A 19,213-nucleotide genomic window follows, 5' to 3' on the forward strand; every position below is an offset into this window, starting at 1 on the left:
GAATGACACCATGTGTTTAATCTGCAAGACCATAATGTGAACATTGACATTGACAGTGTTATAGGTAAATCTGAGTGCAACAGTGGGTATTTTCACAAGGTGCAGTTTCACCGCCACTAATGGCAACTACAACAATAGACTCTTGCACTGCCCAAAAAAGAATTCTCCCCAGTTTTCATGGTCTACCAATTCTCTCTCTCTCTTTCTCTCTGTCTCTCTCTCTCATAAACTCAGCCAGATGTTGCCCAGTTTGCTTCCTAGGGGAACGTGGGGGGTGGAGAAGGGGTTGTGAGGCATGGTGAGGGATCAGAAATGTGGCTGAGCATGTTTTAAGTGCTCTTTGACGCAGTCGCAGCCTCCAGCATCCACCACGGTAACATTAGCTGGGAACAGAACTCTTGCAAAATTTGCAGGCACTTCATACTTAATTTTTCCACAGGTATTCACAGTTATAATAAGAGTAACATTCCTAAAGGAGAAAAAAATGTGACAAAATGACGACTCTCCAAAAATCATTATTATAATAAACCTTTTTGGGGGCCAGAATCAGTTTTAATCACTGATGTTTTTCATTATTACAGACTTATTTGAGGAGCAGAAAATTATGTTTTTTATGTACATTTGTGTGTATGCATATATACATTTATATTCTCCCTTCATTTTAATAAGGTTTGAGGGGCTCATATGGATTTTAAGTTAGACCCACAGTGGCCCTATAAGATTGACTACACTTGACTGAGATAAGATAAGTATCAAGAAATTGTCTGAATGGATTTATTTTCCCCTCTCTTTCTCTTTCCTGAATCACCTGAGGCAAACCCTTATTTGGGCATTAGGTCAATATTCACCCCCTTAAATTAATTTAAGCACTGTTTTACTTATTTCCCTGACTGTTATTATATTTATATTTCCCCAATCCAGATGAAATTATGTCCAACGCAATAGAAAATAACACGGCTTTCACCCTTGAATGCCTTCAGTGTGGAGGATAGAAACACACAGTGACACACCTGAAACTATTAAACAGTTTGCCCTCTGACACTCATCGGGTTCATTGACAAATATCGAACTGTAAGCTCACGGATTCCTGCTGCATGTTTTGAGATAATGTACCATAAAATAATAATTACCGTAATGACTGTAATGCTCAGAGGCCTTCAGGTGATGAGAGCAGCCTGTATAAGCACACGATATGGACCTGCTTGTCTTGATTGTACCGAGTGGTAACTCGAGCTGCTGCCAGTGAAAATCCTAACTCTGCTCTGGTATGGATAGGGTAATAGCCTCGGGTGCTTTATAAGTTTATTTTAGGTAATAGAGACGCTTGTTTTGTTACAGCCTGTTCCGCCCTTCTCTTTCTTTCTTTCTCTCTCCCTCTCGCTCCTCTCCCTCCACGATTGTACCTACATTCAAAATCCTTGCTTCAGAAAGTTGGTGACTGGAGGAAGTAGAAAGGGGTTTGAGGAGAAATGTGAGGCGCATGCGCCATCTGAAGGTTTTGGGCTGCGCATCCATGCTGCAGTGTGCTAGTTTGTGAGAGGAGGCGACTGAAGCAGGTGAGAGAGGAAAGCGGAGTGGAAGCGATAGTCGTTGAAACTTCCCTGCACTGCAACACACACAGACGGTGTGGAAGGACGACAGACTCTGAGCCTCAGCAAAGCCGCTGTTCACACGCTGTGCTCTTTTCCTCCCCCTGGTACCGTGCGCGCTCGCCAAGCCACACTGTTTGGAGATAGTCCGCGCGGAAAGTTTTTTGGAGCATACAGTCTGGAGCCGATTAATTGTGGCATCTGTTTCTTTTTTTTGTTGCGAGGCGGATGACTTACTTTTTTGCATGTGAAGACTTTTAAATCGAGCTGAGGAATTGTCCAAGTCGTTTTCTGCTCAGAATGGAAGGTAAATTGACAAGTCGTTTGTGGCGAGGATCACCGTGTGGATCGTTCCGCAGGTAAAACGCGCTATGACCTGAGCGTGTGTGCGGCTGGATTTAATGTTCACAGCAACATTTTTCATTTTTATTTGACATACTCTCGATATAATCGGGGACAGTTTTAACCCGGCTAGAGACAATCCAATAGGCCGCTTATTGTTTAGTATCGACAAAGTAGCCTACCTCCGAAGTTTCCGCAAGTGGCACTTCGGGTTTGCCGTAGATAGTTGTTTTTGTTTATAATTACTGCAACATCACGCACCGATTCGTTAAAGGAACTGATCATTTCCTTACACTGTCTTTGCACATTTTATATATCCCGCTGCTTCCTACAAACCCTGTAAACTGTTTGGCGCACGGAGCGCATTCACTGACTGTTGGGCGTCCGTGTTCACCAAAACACCAAACCTGAAGAACTCTTTTTGCTTTAGCGTTCCTCTTTCTTCACCCCAGCCAAGCGAGCTCTTCACACGAAATCCGGATAAAACGAGGAGACGTGTCTTCATTGCAGCGGAAAAGGACATCTTAAATCCACCTGGCCTGCTCTGGGATTATTGGTGTGATATCGTCGGCAGAAATTGGATTTACAACTTCTAACGGACTGTGCTCCCTGGTGAGTAGCCTCACATTTTCCTGCAGCCATCGTTTATGTTAAAAAGTTGGGAATACGTGTGTCTGTGGGAGCTTGTTAAACTAATACTCGTTCTTGGATGGATATGTTAATGACAGATGTGATGTGTTAAACATGCATTTCCCTCACTGCATTGACTGAGGGCCATGCCAGGGTCCAGCTGGGCAATACATTAATTCAGGAGAATACATATTCACATCATTTTTATTTGTAATCCAACAAATAGTCTCCTTTCTATGTCCATTGTTAACGGAGCCCATTTAAAGTCTGACAATGTTCTTTGAGTTGCTTCTGCTCATCAAATCTTTGTACCTGGCTCCCTCTTCTGGTTTTTTAAACAACAAGACAGGCAAGAAAAGAGACTGATCATTGTTTCGCTATTAAATTAAGACAATGTTTCCCTCCAGTAGGTTAAGGTGTAATGCAGTTTGGAAAATGCTCATCTGTTAGGCTTTAAAATGCTTTATTAATTTTCTTTCCTACACACAAAACCCACAAAAAACTCATTCACTAATTCATTGTCACAATGCATATTATAAAAATGCGTAGAGATGCAGGCCATACTTTAATATTTGCTTAAAAATGCAAGTAATTCATTACAAGGTTTCGTTATTTCCCACTCAAAGCATTAATGCCTTTTCTGCTGCTAAGAATTATACTATATTTACTAATAATTATATTTTTCACACTGTCAGAGTTCAACAAAACTAAGAAAAGACACGCTCCCAAAATTCAACAGAGGGGAAAATAATTAAAGAACAATTTTCTCATTTAAAAAAACATGCTCTCCTCTTCCTTAAAAAATCTGCTATAATGTTAATCGATTGGGTCCCTTATGGCCTTACAAAAAGCCTCCTAAATGATCCATTACAACGTCAGAGCCCGATGCTTCATCATTACGACGGTTTTCTAAATTCTGTCTGCCGGATGTCTCCAATTTGATGCCACTTTTAGCGAAAGAAAGAGCGAGGTTGTTGTCAATTATCCAGTCAATTCCTAATTAATTTTTTACTCGGTTCAAAACGTTTCCAGGGGTCACGGATCGCAGGAATTAGACTTACGCTTTTTGCTGTGTTACCTAATACACAATATATTTACGTTTTGAAACAAAAATATATATGATATCTATAGCTTTGAACATGTATAAATGCAATCAAGCAATAATACGAAATCTGTTTTTTTTAAATAATGTTTTTTCTTTGTCTGTTTAATCGAACAATTATGTTACTCTGATCTGATTGGCTGAATCTTAGTCGTTAAATATGAGATAATTGCAAGCACCTGTGGCAATTTAAATTCTTATATGCAGAATGAAACCGCTCTCACTCAATCTGTTGCGTTATTCTTTGGTGTAGAATTAATATTTAATTATAGAAGTTCACTTTCTCTACATTTTAATATATTTGTAAATCTCCTTTCCTCTCAGATAATAAGGACAATTAGTTTAAAATCATAGTTAAACTGCCGCTCTCTGAGGATTATTACTTTATGTGTATTGCAGAACTGCCAAAAGGCAGAACATAACTTCGCCGTCTATTACTGAAGCAGCGCACAGGCTCATGCGTGTATGTGTGTGTGCGCGCGCGCTGGTTGAGTGATGGTGAACTTGGCCTCGTCTTTAATGAGTATTAGGCAGGCCCAGGTCTCCACGACTCAACCCTGGAAAATAACACAGCGTGACAAATTAGACCTGCTTTGGGTCCCAAAATTCACACACGGCCGAACTGGAAGGCTGGCACATCAGTTTCACTTGCAAATGTAGGGCTAATTATTTTTAATTCATTTTCTGCCCACATAGCAGCCAAACTATATCACCAAAGCCACGCAGAGACCTGCACATAATAGCCTTTTTCCCCCTTTTTTTTTTAATTTCTTGTAGTTATAGGGAAACGTCTGCACAGTATAGCCTGGTGCAGGCCATCTCCGTTGACGTGGCTCCTTTAAGTCCGAACCACAGTCAATTAATACATCTAAAACGTAATTTAAATTCAATTATAGACTGACACCACCGTTGTTTGTCAAATAACTATTAAAAAACCTATGCATCAGAAGAAAGCAATAAAATCAAATGCTTTTAGGGGTTATGGTTTCTTTTTAATTCCCAAGTTTTGTATACATTTTCTTAAGTCCTACCATGCTCTGAATTAACGAATTTGCTAAACAATTTCATTAGTATTTCCCAAGGAACTTCCATATTATCATAATAGAACTAAATTAAGCGCTCTAAACCTGAATAATTACAGTCAGGCATAGATGAAAAGGAACCAGAATGTTATAGTTTTTTTTTTTTATGTAAACATTTCAGAATTACAATTAGAAGAGGTTAGAATGGAAACAATTTAGTTTTGACCCTTATGAACGGTAAATATGTAGACTACAAATAGATATTTCGATTCTGTGTGTCTCTTTGTATGTGTTTTTCTCAGAGAAAAGTGAATTGTCAGGAATGTGTCGAGATGTGGTTACATGGTCATTGTGTCTTCTCATGGCTGCATGTCTATCAGTCTTATGTGATTCACACTCAGACCTGCTGCCAAATGACTGCTCTGCTGTGAAAGCACTGCTGGCTTAGGGCTGTAATCATATAAACACACACAACCATGGTGCTTTTTGCATGTAAAATAGAGAGTATAGATATATACAAATGGAGCTAAAATATGTTTTCCTGCATTCCCTTCATGCATTTTAACAATCCAGTCTGTCTTTTTCTGTGTTTTTTTATTCAATAAAATGTGCAAGACAAACATTCAGACAGGCAGGCAGTCTGACAACCTTTTTTTCTCTGGCCTCCATCAGATCAAGCAGCAGAATGAACCTGGGGCTGGGCTGTGTGTGTCGGCCGGGGAGCTGGCCCTATGGCAGCTTGTTGGACTCCAGACACTGCGTCTTTGCCCTCACACTCCTCACACTCCTCATGCAGGTGGTGGTGGAGGCCAACTCTTGGTGGTATGCATTCATTTTTTCCCCATATGTAGTATTTTTGTATTGGTATGAAGTTTCTGCACAGTGTGTTTACCCGTGTCATGACCACTGGAAATTGTCAACTTTGAAACGGAGATTTCTTATTTTACACTTATAAATAATTCACATTTTTGAATAAGCAAGCCAAGCTTTAAAATATATATTTTTGAAACACCCAAAGATCTGGGGTAATCTAAATTTTCTTTCCTTTTATACAAATATTTTTTAAGTGTTTATATTAGTCATTTACTTGGTTTCAGTGTCCATTTCAGGCCTATGTGTGAGAATGTGTGTGCGTGTTTGCTAAGTAAGCCTCCTCAGCTTCAGTTGCACCACATATGAAATAACATTACTTGCTGACTGTAGCACATTAGCTTTTCAGAAAGGACCTTTTTCTCCTTTATTTTCTTTCTTTGCATATTGCCAAACCAAAATTATGAATATTATAGAAAACATAGAATGTTGTGGTTTATGAGTCGCTGTCAAATATGTGCAAAGGCAAACAGTGTGTGAATGCGTGTGTGTGTGTTGATGCACGTCCTATTACAAAGGATATATTTCAGCATGCTGCGTTTAAACACACAGTACTTCTAATATAGGAAAAATACTGTATAGCAGAGTAGATTAAAGCAATTCACAACTCTTTACGTCATGTGGCTGTTTCTGTTTGTTTGTCTGTTTGTGCACTTGTGTGTATAATTGTGTATCCTGTGAAGTGCTTGCTAAAAACATGGAGCATTTACAGTAAACCAACACTTTCTGTGTAGGACCTTTGCTTCAGAGAGCAGATCAAAACCAGCAGTGACATCATTTGGTGAAGGCCTAATTATGTGAAAATAATAATTTAAACAAATAATTAAGGAGGATTTATACAAATAAACATATTTGAATGGACTCAGCCCAGAAGGAAACTAAAGTAAAGTTCAAATAATGAGTTGGATTTACCAGCAGAGGACTTGCACACCACCACAGACGCTCGGAAAGCTGACTTTGGAGCACAGACTGTGTGTGTCTTTCAGTTTCCTCTTTGAGAGGACGCACAGGTGTGAATGATTTAGAGTCTCGGAGCAGCGGGCCAACTGACTGTGTGTGTGTGAGAGACAGCGTCAGTCTGCATGTCTGTGTGTACATTCATCTTTTTTTCCATGTGCTTATGTGTGTACATCTCTGTTAAGTGTGTGTTCTCTCTCTGCTGACTTTCCCCAGTCGATCGGGTTACACTGGGGGCTAATTGTCTTTCTCTTAAGGCTCAGGGATGGGCCGCTCTAATTGTCCTGTGGCTTGGAACCAGATGCTCATACTAATGTTCCTCTCTCTCTTTTTCAATTGTGTTCATCCATGTCTCTCTCTCTTTCTTCCAATCCATGTTTATATGTTTTTATTTCTCTTATCCAAAACTGAATGGAACTGTTGGATTACATGTAAAAGGGAATACAACTTCATAGTAGTTTTTCGACATAATATACAACCTGTGATGAGGGTTCTTTGACAGGCATTGCTTGGCAATCAAGAGTTTCAAGTTAAAATAGGTGGCAATATAAGAACCAAATCATATTTTAGTGTTTTTTTTTGTTTTATACCAAGCACCTTTCATTTCACGTATTCTTTATTTTTTCTCTGAAAATAGGCGGCAACTTCAGCTATTTTTCCTCTGTCCTCTACTTTAAATGTTCCACTTTGGTTTCCCATGTTTTGTGCTTCTATTTATTGTATGTTCCTGGCCCAAAATGGTAAATAGGTTCTTAAGTCCAATTTCATTAAGAGCTAAACGGTGTGGGATTTTACATTTTAATAAATAACTGTCTCATTTTACTGAATAACATAGATTCACCCATAAGAAAGAGAAACTAATTAAGTGAAATTAGCTGTTGGTTGGGAATTAAGACTTAAAACCTGCACATTTGTGTCAAAATGAGTAAAAACCACTGCATTATGTGTTTCTCCTAATCCAGGTCTCTGGCCATGAACCCTTTACTGATCCCCGAAGCCTACATCATCGGGGCCCAGCCTCTGTGCAGCCAGCTGGTGGGCCTGTCGCAGGGCCAGAAGAAGCTGTGCCAGCTCTACCAGGACCACATGCAGTACATCGGTGAAGGTGCCAAGACTGGCATCAGAGAGTGCCAGTACCAGTTCAGACAGCGGCGCTGGAACTGCAGCACTGTGGACAACTCTTCTGTTTTCGGACGGGTCATGCAAATAGGTAAGAAATGTACCAAGGATGTATAAAAATAGCATATGTTCTTAGAAACATTAACATGAACACACAGCAGTGGATACAAATGTGCAAGTTTACCAATATGACCGCCTTTGCACGACACATTCACCAGTGTTATTCAGAATCTGAACTGTCTGTGTGTTTTCTTTTTTCATACTCTGTCTGATTCACTGACCCTCTTGTGGGGCTGTTGATTCTCAGCAGCTGTGTGGAAGGAATAGTGAGGTTTCTGGATAAATCACATGTGGCTTTGGCCTGCTAAACCAGCTCCCGACATGGAGCAAGAGGGAGGCAGAGAATCTGCTTTTCCCCTGATGAATGAAGGACAATCTAATCTAGTGTAACACACACACACACACACACACACACACACACACACACACACACACACACACACACACACACACACACACACACACACACACACACACATATACATACACATACACACACACACTGTGGAGCTGGACTGTAGCTGCCCTGTATTTACAAGTAATGGGAGTGCAGTGAGTGTATGCACCAATACATCACCTTGTCAGGTGTGTGTGTGTGTGTGTGTGTGTGTGTGTGTGTGTGTGTGTGTGTGTGTGTGTGTGTGTGTGTGTGTGTGTGTGTGTGTGTGTGTGTGTGTGTGTGTGTGTGTGTGTGTGTGTGTGTGTGTGTGTGTACGCACGCAGTTTGCTTGGATATCTTATAGAAAGTTCAAGAGCTTTACGCTCTTCTCTTAGTAATCCCCACTCTTGCATCCTGTCATTTTACAAGGTTTGTTTTAGTTTGCTTTGGATGTGGGCCTTCACCTCAGGGGCTTATGTAAAGGTGGTTTACCATTTATTGATCATAACTCTCCAGCTGAATTATAATAAAGCTATAGAATGTGGGTGTTGGATGATAGCAGAGTTACAGCCGGATTTGGCTAATAGTAGTAAAAGTCAGCTTACATTTTGGGAAACTTTAAAATTCCTTGAGCGTAAAGAATGCAGATGTTTTTTTAATGTTGTTACTCTTTAAGGTCAATTAATCCAAAAGAGAAAAACAACTACATAGAACGCATGCATTTGTCCAGAATCTTTTGCTTAGTTTTCTGCTCCCACCCCCATGCAATTTATGGAATAAATGGTGAATGGAATTTCATTTTGTGGTGATCACAGCTTTAAGAATAACCTTTAATGCGCTCAACAGCAACTTCTCTTTCCAGTAATAATGTCCCCATTAGTCTGGATAATCCACAGAACACACTGTCAACACTTTTCTTGGGGACTATTTTTAGTTAGAAAGTAGTTTCACTGAAAACTGCTTGCACCGAGGTCTGTAGATGATCCAGAGTAACCCTTGTTTTTGGAAAGAGACGTCTGCGTGTCATTTCAAATTGATGTTGTGAGCACCCAAAACGAAATGTTATTTACTTGCATCATATCGGGGCGGTGGGAAAAATGTCAAGAAATGGATATCTCAAAACCTCAGCACATAAAACTGTCTGCATGGATAGATACCACTAGAGGTACTTGTGAGCTCACTACGTGACCTTGTGTGCGCACATACACATTTTTACACTACTCTTGGTGATTCTACCTTTCTGTATCGCTGGCGCTGCTGACTCCCTCTCCACAGATCAGTCTTCATAGAAACCTCATCAACAGCCGTTCTCCTATTTCTCTTCTCCCTCTCCAACATTGCTTCCATCTGAGCCCACTCTCGGCCAAGTAAACATGTCCGCCCCTCCATGGCTGTCTATCTGAAAGTCTGTCTAACTGTCTGTCTGTCTGCTGGCTTCGGTCACTGCTTGTGATTTAAAGCTGAGCTCCTGGGGGTGCTTAAGTGGTTTGGTTGGGACCCTTTCCCTGCCTCACTTGGCTAGCTCCAGGTGGAGGTACAGAAGAAGGGAATTAGTGTAGAAGACGACACTCTGTCTGTCCTCAGGTCCATTTATGCCCATGTACTCGGGCTGGATTAAAAGCTGTCCTAGACTAATGAATCCCACACACTCTCTGATCATCTGTGTTCCACCTGAACAGCTTTCAGACTTTCCACAAGGTTTCTTTATTCTTCATCTGTTCTCTTCTCTGTCATTGTCTTTTTCCACTTTCTGTGATATTTAAGTGCATGCGTGTGTCTCCTTTTCCGTTTTACTTGCTTTTTCTTCTTCAATTTCTTTTTCTTGACTTATCTCTTGAGTCGTTTTGTCTTTCTCCTCCCTAACTTGCCATTCTGTCCATCTGTTACTGTCATTAAAGTGCACTCACTAAAGGTCGGCCCAGCAGGTATATGAGCTGTGGATTTTTATCCTGTAACAGCCCCCATCTTCAATGTCAGCCTCATAGTTTTCTCGGCTGCCTTTTCTTTAGTCGCTTATCTCAGTTTTCTCTTTTAATCTCTGGCTTTAAATAAAAGTGGTAATGGATTGGTGATTGCAAAAACTGCTCATGTGAGTTTTTAAAACCTTTTGTCCCTACAGAGGAAATGTTGAGGGTAGAAAACAGTGGGAGTTCAAGAGCAAGGCCTCCAGGATCAGTCAGTCATGACATATAAAGTAAAGAACTGTTGTCGCTTTCAATTTGGGTGAAATGGCAGTAGCTTGTTAGGAAGCATCTCTGTCACTGGAGGGCGCCCTCTTCTCTCTGGCTGAAGCCCAATAACAGCAAATCAGATTCCAACATTCAACATGTTGGTGATGAGGAACTCTCAACTCTTGGTTCAAATGCTATGTAATCTTAAATATATGGTTGATGCTGTCATATGACATCACATCCCATAACACTATTTAAATTGTTCAAGCAAAATGAAAGTGACACGCATTGAGTGACAAACAAATAACCTAGAAGAAAGGAGTAGTGGATGGATTTTCCAAATGAAAACACATTTCTTATTTACTCTGTTCCTTGTTGTGTCAAATGTGACATGATTTCCCCGTTTTTGTGTCTCTGCAGGCAGCCGAGAAACAGCCTTCACTTATGCCATCAGTGCGGCAGGAGTGGTGAACGCGGTGAGCCGTGCCTGCAGAGAGGGTGAGCTCTCCAGCTGTGGGTGCAGCCGTGCAGCTCGCCCCAAGGACCTGCCGCGAGACTGGCTGTGGGGCGGCTGCGGAGACAACCTCAACTATGGCTACAGGTTCTCCAAGGAGTTTGTGGACGCACGTGAGAGGGAGAAGAGCTTCCCGAAAGGCTCATATGAGAGCGCCCGTCTGATGATGAATATACACAATAACGAGGCTGGACGGAGGGTAAGACACAGGGATTATACACTCAAAGATCTTAAGATTTCATCAGATAAGAAGCAAGCATAGTGATATAAACTGCCGACCCTGGAATGACACCAGCCAGTGATAGGAAGAGTAAGAGGATTTGGAAGTGAGACAATCCAGGTCAATGAGATTTGTCTCCGCTGATCATCTGAGTAACAGCTCTGTCAGCTCTCCCCTCCTGAGGCTTTGATCAGTGGGGAGACGGACTCCCGTGAGGCAGCTCTGGGATCTCTTTTCCTTTTCAAACATCTTGAAACCACCTCAGAGGGGACGTAATTCCAGATATCGGTTGCCAGGCAGTGTTCTTTCAAGTAGGACAAATGAGTGGACAACGTATTATTCAATGAACTATTGGAGACATGGACAGCATCATTCAGTCCTTTATGGAATAGTTATGTGTTATGAGATCATGAGCAGCACGTTGTGCAAATATTTATACAGTCAGGTCAAAGTACAAATATTAAGCATGTGTCGCTTGGATTATTTTTTGCAATTTGTCACATTCAAAATAAATGATTGTGCAGGTTCACCTTGTTAATTCATTTATTTATTTTCTTCCCCCTCCTCTCTACTCTCAGACGGTGTCCGACCTTGCCAACGTGTCCTGCAAGTGCCACGGGGTGTCAGGCTCCTGCAGCCTGAAGACTTGCTGGCTACAGCTGGCTGACTTCCGAAAGGTGGGCGAAGCGCTGAAGGAAAAGTATGACAGCGCTGCTGCCATGAAGCTCAACACGCGTGGAAAGCTGGTGCAGATGCACAGCAAGTTCAACGCCCCCACGAGCCACGACCTGGTATACATCGAGTCCAGTCCAGACTACTGCCTGAAGAACCAGAGCACGGGCTCCCTGGGCACAGTGGGACGCCTTTGCAACAAGACCTCGGAGGGCATGGATGGGTGCGAGCTGATGTGCTGCGGCCGCGGGTACGACCAGTACAAGGCACAGATAGTGGAGCGATGCCACTGCAAGTTCCACTGGTGCTGCTACGTCAAGTGCAAGCGCTGCACCAAAATCGTAGACCAATTTGTCTGCAAGTGAGAGGAGGAGTGATGCCTGTGGGTGTTTGCTTGCAGACGATGGGCATACATCTGTGTGTATTCGTGAGCAGAGGAGCAAAGGAGTCGAACACAGAGAGAGAACGGAAGAAAGAAACTATATAAATTATATTTATAGAGTTAAACAATTATGCCATTGCAAAAAGACTCTTTTTTTTTTTTCCAAAAAAATCTTATGTCTTCAGAAACTGAGAGTATCGTGAAATATTTATTTTTGAGATTGTTATGTTTTATTTTGGCCCAGGTATCACCAGCTAATTTTAACCCATTCAAGTGCCTAAAACTGGCTGGAAATCTCCCTCCACCATTTATCAATATCAGAATATAACATTTTTCTTGTCAGATGGGTCACACTGGTTGCGAAATTGGACTCTGCTTCCATTTCCAAAGAAGAGTAGTGTTTTATATTTGTGGCATAGTTGAATATGAGGTCCTGGTTTGTTTACTGTTGAGAGGAAAACACATGTGTGCTGTAGTGCATAGATGTGATTTCATGGGCTCAGTCCCAAACCAGCCTTCACCTCCTCACCAAAGTCTACTCGTCCTCTCCCCTCATGTAGAGAAAGGAACACTGTTGGTCCGTGCAAGTCCTTGGAGTACAATGGGTACAATAAGAGGGTGTTTTGGGGATTGGGCCTTTTATTAAGCTGTCCCAGAAGCCTTAGAGTTCCCCAGGTGCTGCAACAAGCCCTCCACCATTATGCACTTTGATACAGAGGCTAAAACCTGTCTATGCGTGTCTGTTCAGCTGTTGTTGTTTTTTACTACCATGCATCAGCAAATATATCAATATTATAGCCTACATTCTTTTCCATATTCATTCAGATTATCCATTTAACATTATTTTACAATACTTAATATGGTTTGAATATATATGGGCGATTGTTGTGGTTACAGCGGTGAAATATTCCATGCTCTGTGTATATAGTATGTCTATCCAACCAATCAGTAAACTGTATTTATTTTTTTCTTTAAACAGACCCTCCTCTAAGCTAAAAACATAAAAACACCATCTCCATCATAAATCAATATTTAGTCAGACAACCTCAAGTTTTTTTAAGTCACTTTTAAAAATGGTGTTCTCACTAATGCGGCTCTTCACTGTTTTGTAAAGGGAAATGCACCTTATTGTTTCGACACACAAACTCTTTCTTCTCACTCATGTTCAGCTTTACTGTTACACACATGTATAAATATATATCACAAAGTGTTGAGGTTTTTTTATCATCACCACATATTTTCAGTACCACTCCGTCATCTGCTCACTATCCCTGTGATGATTCTCAATAGACAAACTATTTCTACCAATCCAGATATGTATATTTATAAGCTTCTCCGTGAATTTGAGGTTTGTTTAACAATATGTGTTATAGCTGATATTTTGTTACTTTTTACAAATCGGCTCAATGCTCTACTTTGTTTCAATAAATATCAAATGTAAAACCAGCAGAGAATTATTACCTCATAGTGTTTGTTCAAGTCTTGTTTGTACAGTATGCTTCAAATTAATTTGTGTATCTCCTATATCAACTTCTCCTTTTCCACAAAGCGTGTGTGCATTTTAAAAGAGCTCTTGATTTAATTTAAAAGTCTAACTTTTCCTTTGCTTCCAATTCCAACAACATTTCAGCGTTTTTTCTGAACCAGTTAGATTCCTTTATTCAGTTTCCTCACCCAGGGGCACATTTAGTGACGGGACCCACTTTAGATGACAGCTGTTTTAGGAGTGTAGTGAACAAAGACGAGGAGAGCTTTCTTGAGAGCTTTCTAAGATAGCCTGAAGATTGGGTGTCTCCCAAGGGATTGGTTGAGGTTTTATTATAAGCGCCCCTCAACAGTCCAATGACAGTGGATCAGTTAATGGAATGATTAATCATATTGTGTCAGGAGAATGGGAAGAAGGGGGATTTTCAATGTGGGGAACAGGGCTGTCTGGCAGGCGACTGGACCTTGTCAGAGACTGCTGGCGCTCAAGAGGAGACGCAAAGAACAGGAGAGAAGATTGGGTAATGAGAAACGGGGGATTACATGAGGCTGGATGAGGGGAGTAATAAGGAGAGGGCTTTTGAGAGGGATGGCCCGAGGGAGAGGAGCAGAGAGAGAAAGTGCTTTACGGAAAGAACAGCTGAAGACTGCCATTACAGAGTAAACGGTCCTGACATTGACTAATATTTACACTGGGAAAATGACACTGAATTTAGGAGCACATCCCATATGTGACCCTGTCAATTGGCCCACGTGTGTGTGTGTTTAGGTTTCTGATCGGTGTCACGTAGGCCATTAGGGAAAAGCTGGAGAAAGATACAAGCTTAGCAAGTATAAGAAAGTGTACCAAAAAAGTCAAATGAGAACAAGCGCTGCAAGAGTTTGAACATATTTGAACTTTCTGTCAACAGCAGGGTTTATAAGCATATAAAATCACCCTTCACTATGATATGTACATGGAGGTCAGAAAGTACTTGCACGTGCTGGACGAGGCTCTTTAGATGTCAGAGTGACTGACTGACTACACATACCAGCATGACCCCTCCAGCAATAGCATAAACAGAAATCCAGGTGCACGGCAGGCCGATTGGCCGTGCAGAGGAAAGCTGAAACCCACAGGTGAACAGGTATGACACCAGAGGAAGAGGCACACACACTTCCAACTGCTCAAACAAAATGCTTGAATGTCTAAACTTGGTAGACCTTTCTCTACCTGCCCATTCTTTACTCTGTTCCCACCTATAGTTTGACAGATTATGTTGGCGACTGTACATATATGTGTCAATATATTTATGTATATATTATATACAGTATATCGCACACATAATTAAGCATTCTAAGTAACGACACTTTGTGACTTGACAAGTGCTTACACGCACACACTTTGAAAAATATGAGAGGAGATGCAGATATTCTAAGCTGATGCAAGCCTTGGCAACTCTAACATCTGCTCTTCAGAGTTTATATCAGAAAACAGCAGCCTGTTTGAGCTTTCCCTGACATTGCTTTCATATGTTCTACTTTTCATGAGAAAATAAACAGAAATAAATGTTTACAATAGTCCTTTCCCAAAAGAAACATTCATGGTTTCTCAATTTCAATTAAAATATGCAAATATCTTAACCTTTTACAGTGCGATAAATACTTTGTTATATATGTGTGCGTGCATATATGTTTTGGTAATCATGCAAGGGTGATAATTACGATGATGAATGGACTGTGCTAGATAAACACTGAGGTTCACCGGGCTTATGGAGTGGTTTTACTCTCTTCTTCTTCCACTGCACTAACATTCTTCAGAGCTTCTTTGAGACGATTACGTGCAAACAGTGTTTAAACAAAGCAGCTGGTTGATATAAGGCAACCTCCTCTGCTGAAGCCAGATCTGCTGACCACAACTTTGTAGATTCCTAAATATTTTGTTGGTTCTGTTCCCACTGAGGAAAGGCTTGACTGATGTTCGACAACTGTAACTGGAAGATTCCGTGCTGCACATTTTTGATGTAATACATTTACACCAGATTTTACCATCTGTGAAACAAAAACCTTAGCTTGAACTCTGGCCTCTCCATCCACCTTTTATTTTAATTTCTTTTTCACCATGCTATTGCTACATCATTTCCTGGTGAGTTTGGTGCATTTTTCAGTAGCCACCACATCAAACCACGATTCTACCTCAAAGGCTTTGGGCTTTAAATCTGCAGAAAACAGAATACATTAGCTGTCAGGGCAACAGCTCTGGCAAAGCTCATCAGTCTAGGCCAAAATTGAGCTTGTTCCATTCCCGGATCTTACTGTAAAATGCTCAAAAAGCGTCAACATAGCCAAAATAAGAGCGCTCCACAGAGCTGCATTTAGAGCTATTTGGGATTGTGGTCATGTATTTTAGAGAAAGAGGGCAGGACACCGCACCGTGACGTCGCAAATAGTCTGGACTGGATCAGAGAGACGGGACGATGCCACAAAGTTACCGGTTCCCCCTGCTCTCACTGCCAATTCTATCCCAGTGTCCCCCGAGCAACCACTGACACCACAAGTTGTTTCAATGGGGCACGACTCCGACTGAAAATAGTAAGGTTATACATTTAGGTTACAATTTCTCTGTGTATGACTGAGGCTTCTCTGTGTGTGTGTGTGTGTGTGTGTGTGTGTGTGTGTGTGTGTGTGTGTGTGTGTGCTCGTGCGTGCGTGCGTGCGTGCTTTTCTGTCTGTCTGTCTGTCTGTCTGTCTGTCTGTGTGTGTGTGTGTGTGTGTGTGTGTGTGTATATTTGTGTGTGTATTTGTGTGTTTGCATTTGTGTTAGAGAGAGTTTAAAAAGACTAACAGATACATTGTTATCATATGAATGACTGTTAATATCCTAACAATGTTTATCAAAGAAGTGAACATGTATGGTTAATACTGGTTGTCAAGGTTACCTATGAATCAGCCAGACCTCCTATAGTCATGATTATTACAACTGTATGTACCTAAGTTGCAAAGTAGAATAATGCAAGATTGGAGATAATTGCTTTTGGAAATGTAAACTTACCAGACTGTGTGTGTGTGTGTGTGTGTGTGTGTGTGTGTGTGTGTGTGTGTGTGTGTGTGTGTGTGTGTGTGCGTGCGTGTCGTGTCGTGTCGTGTCGTGTGTGTGTGTGTGTGTGTGTGTGTGTGTGTGTGTGTGTGTGTGTGTGTGTGTGTGTTACTCCGCCCGACAGGGAGCAGAGTGCCAGGTCAGAGCCAGTAGCTGAGTGATTCTGTCATCATACTAAGCCTTTGTGGATTACACTAAAGTGGGCCCCTGGGGTTGCTCTGACATCAGTACAGCTCTGCCCAGTTATGGTTAAAGTATCTTAACACGGTTATGGAGCTTCCTTTCCCATCTACAGTATTCTACTAACTTTAAAGCTAATAATTCCCACATACTATAGTGTGACTTTTCCATGATGCTTTTCACTTACTAAACTATGAGTTTGTTCATGATATTTCCGACATGCTATATGACATATTGCTGTTTTTTTCTGACATGTTGGGCATACTATACTCTGAGTTTTTTTTCTCATGTCTTCAACATAGTATACTATGCCGTACTTTCTCACATTTTTAACATACATGCTGTTCTTGATATTGGTTCGATTCAAGCCTGGGTCCGTGCAATATCTTCTAATGAACAAATTGGTATACCAAAAGTATTAGACGGAAATGGTTGTCTACTTTTCCAATATGTGTTTGACAAACTATACTATGCAGTTGTTTCTCATATTTTCGACACACTATCTATGTCGTTTTTCGGCAATTCTTCATATTATACTATGTCGTTTTTTTGCATACTATCGACATACTATACTATCTAGTTTTTTAGCATACTATCGATACTATACTATCTCGTTTTTTGGGGATATTATAGACATACTATGCTTTGTTTTTCTTTTTGAATTTTTCGAGTATGTTGTTTTTATTGCATATCTCTGTACTTTTTTTTCCTACATAGCCTACTATGCTGTCCATTTCTTTCAGAAAATGTCGTTTTTTGCATATTATCGACATACTATACTATGTCTGTTTTTTACATATTTGTAACAAACTATGTCGTTTTTTGCATGCCAGGGAAACACTGACTGTTGAAAATGGATTATAAAGACCTGTTCTTCATTGATGAACAGCAATGCAAAAGATCAGCCACAGAGGTCACACAAGATGCGCTTGGACTGAAGGAATTGACACACACACTCCTCCTAACTTTTTACCATTTCAGGAAAAATGTAATAGAACACAGAAAATCATATTTTTCCAACAGCTTTGGCCGTCTTTTTCCTGATGACTGACAACCGGGCTAGTTAGTGCCCTCATTAAATGGCACTTAATGAAATAAGGTGTTTAAACAGGGGCATTACACTGAGGTCTTTGTGGTTAATGAGTCAACAAAGTGCAGACGGAAAAATGAAATAGCTGGATACGCAGGTAATGTCCCGCTAGATCCAATAAACCTCACACCTTTTAAAAGTTGAATATCCTTCTATAAGGCTTGTGTCTGCCTGTGGAACATTCACACTTCCTATTGGCTTTGACTTTTCTAAGAGGGGGGCTCAGAAAGTCCGCCTTATTCCCACATATTGTATGTCGTGTTTATTTGTCTGACTTGGCAAGGACAACAAAAATGATTGCATATTTCGCAGTAGCCTAATACTGTGCTGTTGTAATAAGCACATGCAAATAGATAAACACTGGATGGGATACTTAAAATTTGAACTCAGGTTACCTAAAGAGCAACTGAGTTTTTAAGAAATGATTGGAGTTGGTGGGTCCTGCTGCCTGTGTATAGCCAGCCTTACTGACTTAGAGGAAGAAAGATACCCTTACTCATCATCACTAATCAATTATTTTTGACAAGCTGACATAGAAGCAACTGAGCAACATTCCTTGTGAAATAAAACAATAATAATTCACATTGGAAATAATCAACAATTGTCTATCAGCAGATTTACACTTATTGTTTGTTGCTTTTGAAACAAATAAATAGTCTTTTGTGCACAATTTGTTGGATTCTTGTGATGTGTATTAAGGTGTGCATTTGAAGTTTTTGTACATTCCGACTTTGTGTATTAATATAAAGAGAAAGAAGGATTAACGTTTCAATGCAGATCAGAATTTACGGAGCCCCCTAGGGGACATGGAGAAGGGAAAAAAATGTATTTGAAAAAAAATAAAAATAAAATGTTTTGCGAGATATCGCAAAACCTTTGCGAGGTCTCGCAATACTTTTTGCGAGATCTCGCAAAACCCCGTTGCAGTTTGTAGACGGTTCCTACGCACTCCTCTCCCTCCTCAAGCTGCAGATTGTGACCAATTCTTGATGTTTAGCTCGGATGACGGCGCGTATCGAACTGTTCTGATAAAAACGACTCTGTAGCTCGTTGTCTACCTTGCTATGATTGTAAAGTCATGTTGTTTGTATTTTTACAACGTTATGTTCATGAGTTATTGATCCGCGAAATTCGAATCTGTCAATAACTCAGCTCAGAGGGACGTGCATGTCCCCTCGCTCTGAGTGTTCACTTGAGGTGTCTTTCAATTATGTGGAACCCGTGCCTATTGCCAAGCACTGATGAGAACGCTCTAGAGTGTTTTGTGAAACGCTTAGGGTTGTGAAAGTAAATCGGGTTACTAGAGCAGTAGCCGTGTGTCTTTTGGGTGTTGTTTTACTGGCAGTAGCTATG

General features: G+C 40.8%; 1 protein-coding gene across 1 annotated transcript; it reads left to right on the forward strand.

Annotated features, from left to right (window-relative positions):
* The first annotated feature begins 1,446 nt into the window (after positions 1-1,446).
* wnt5a (wingless-type MMTV integration site family, member 5a) lies at positions 1,447-13,489 on the forward strand. Its single transcript, XM_010772239.1, has 5 exons — positions 1,447-2,543; positions 5,358-5,507; positions 7,475-7,722; positions 10,662-10,954; positions 11,554-13,489. Exons 2-5 carry the CDS (start codon positions 5,371-5,373, stop codon positions 12,010-12,012), a joined length of 1,137 nt encoding a protein of 378 aa, XP_010770541.1. The 5' UTR covers positions 1,447-2,543; positions 5,358-5,370; the 3' UTR covers positions 12,013-13,489.
* The last annotated feature ends 5,724 nt before the right edge of the window (positions 13,490-19,213 follow it).

The sequence above is a fragment of the Notothenia coriiceps genome, unplaced genomic scaffold (genome assembly GCF_000735185.1).
Source record: "Notothenia coriiceps isolate Sejong01 unplaced genomic scaffold, NC01 NC01_scaffold00011010, whole genome shotgun sequence".
Lineage (NCBI taxonomy): Eukaryota > Metazoa > Chordata > Actinopteri > Perciformes > Nototheniidae > Notothenia > Notothenia coriiceps.

Bases quoted from the DNA above. Each gene is read 5' to 3' on its own strand.
- wnt5a (XM_010772239.1), top strand. From the start codon at position 5,371: ATGAACCTGGGGCTGGGCTGTGTGTGTCGGCCGGGGAGCTGGCCCTAT. The intron at 7,723-10,661 runs GTAAGAAATGTA...GTGTCTCTGCAG, and splicing joins CGGACGGGTCATGCAAATAG to GCAGCCGAGAAACAGCCTTC. The intron at 10,955-11,553 runs GTAAGACACAGG...CTCTACTCTCAG, and splicing joins ATAACGAGGCTGGACGGAGG to ACGGTGTCCGACCTTGCCAA.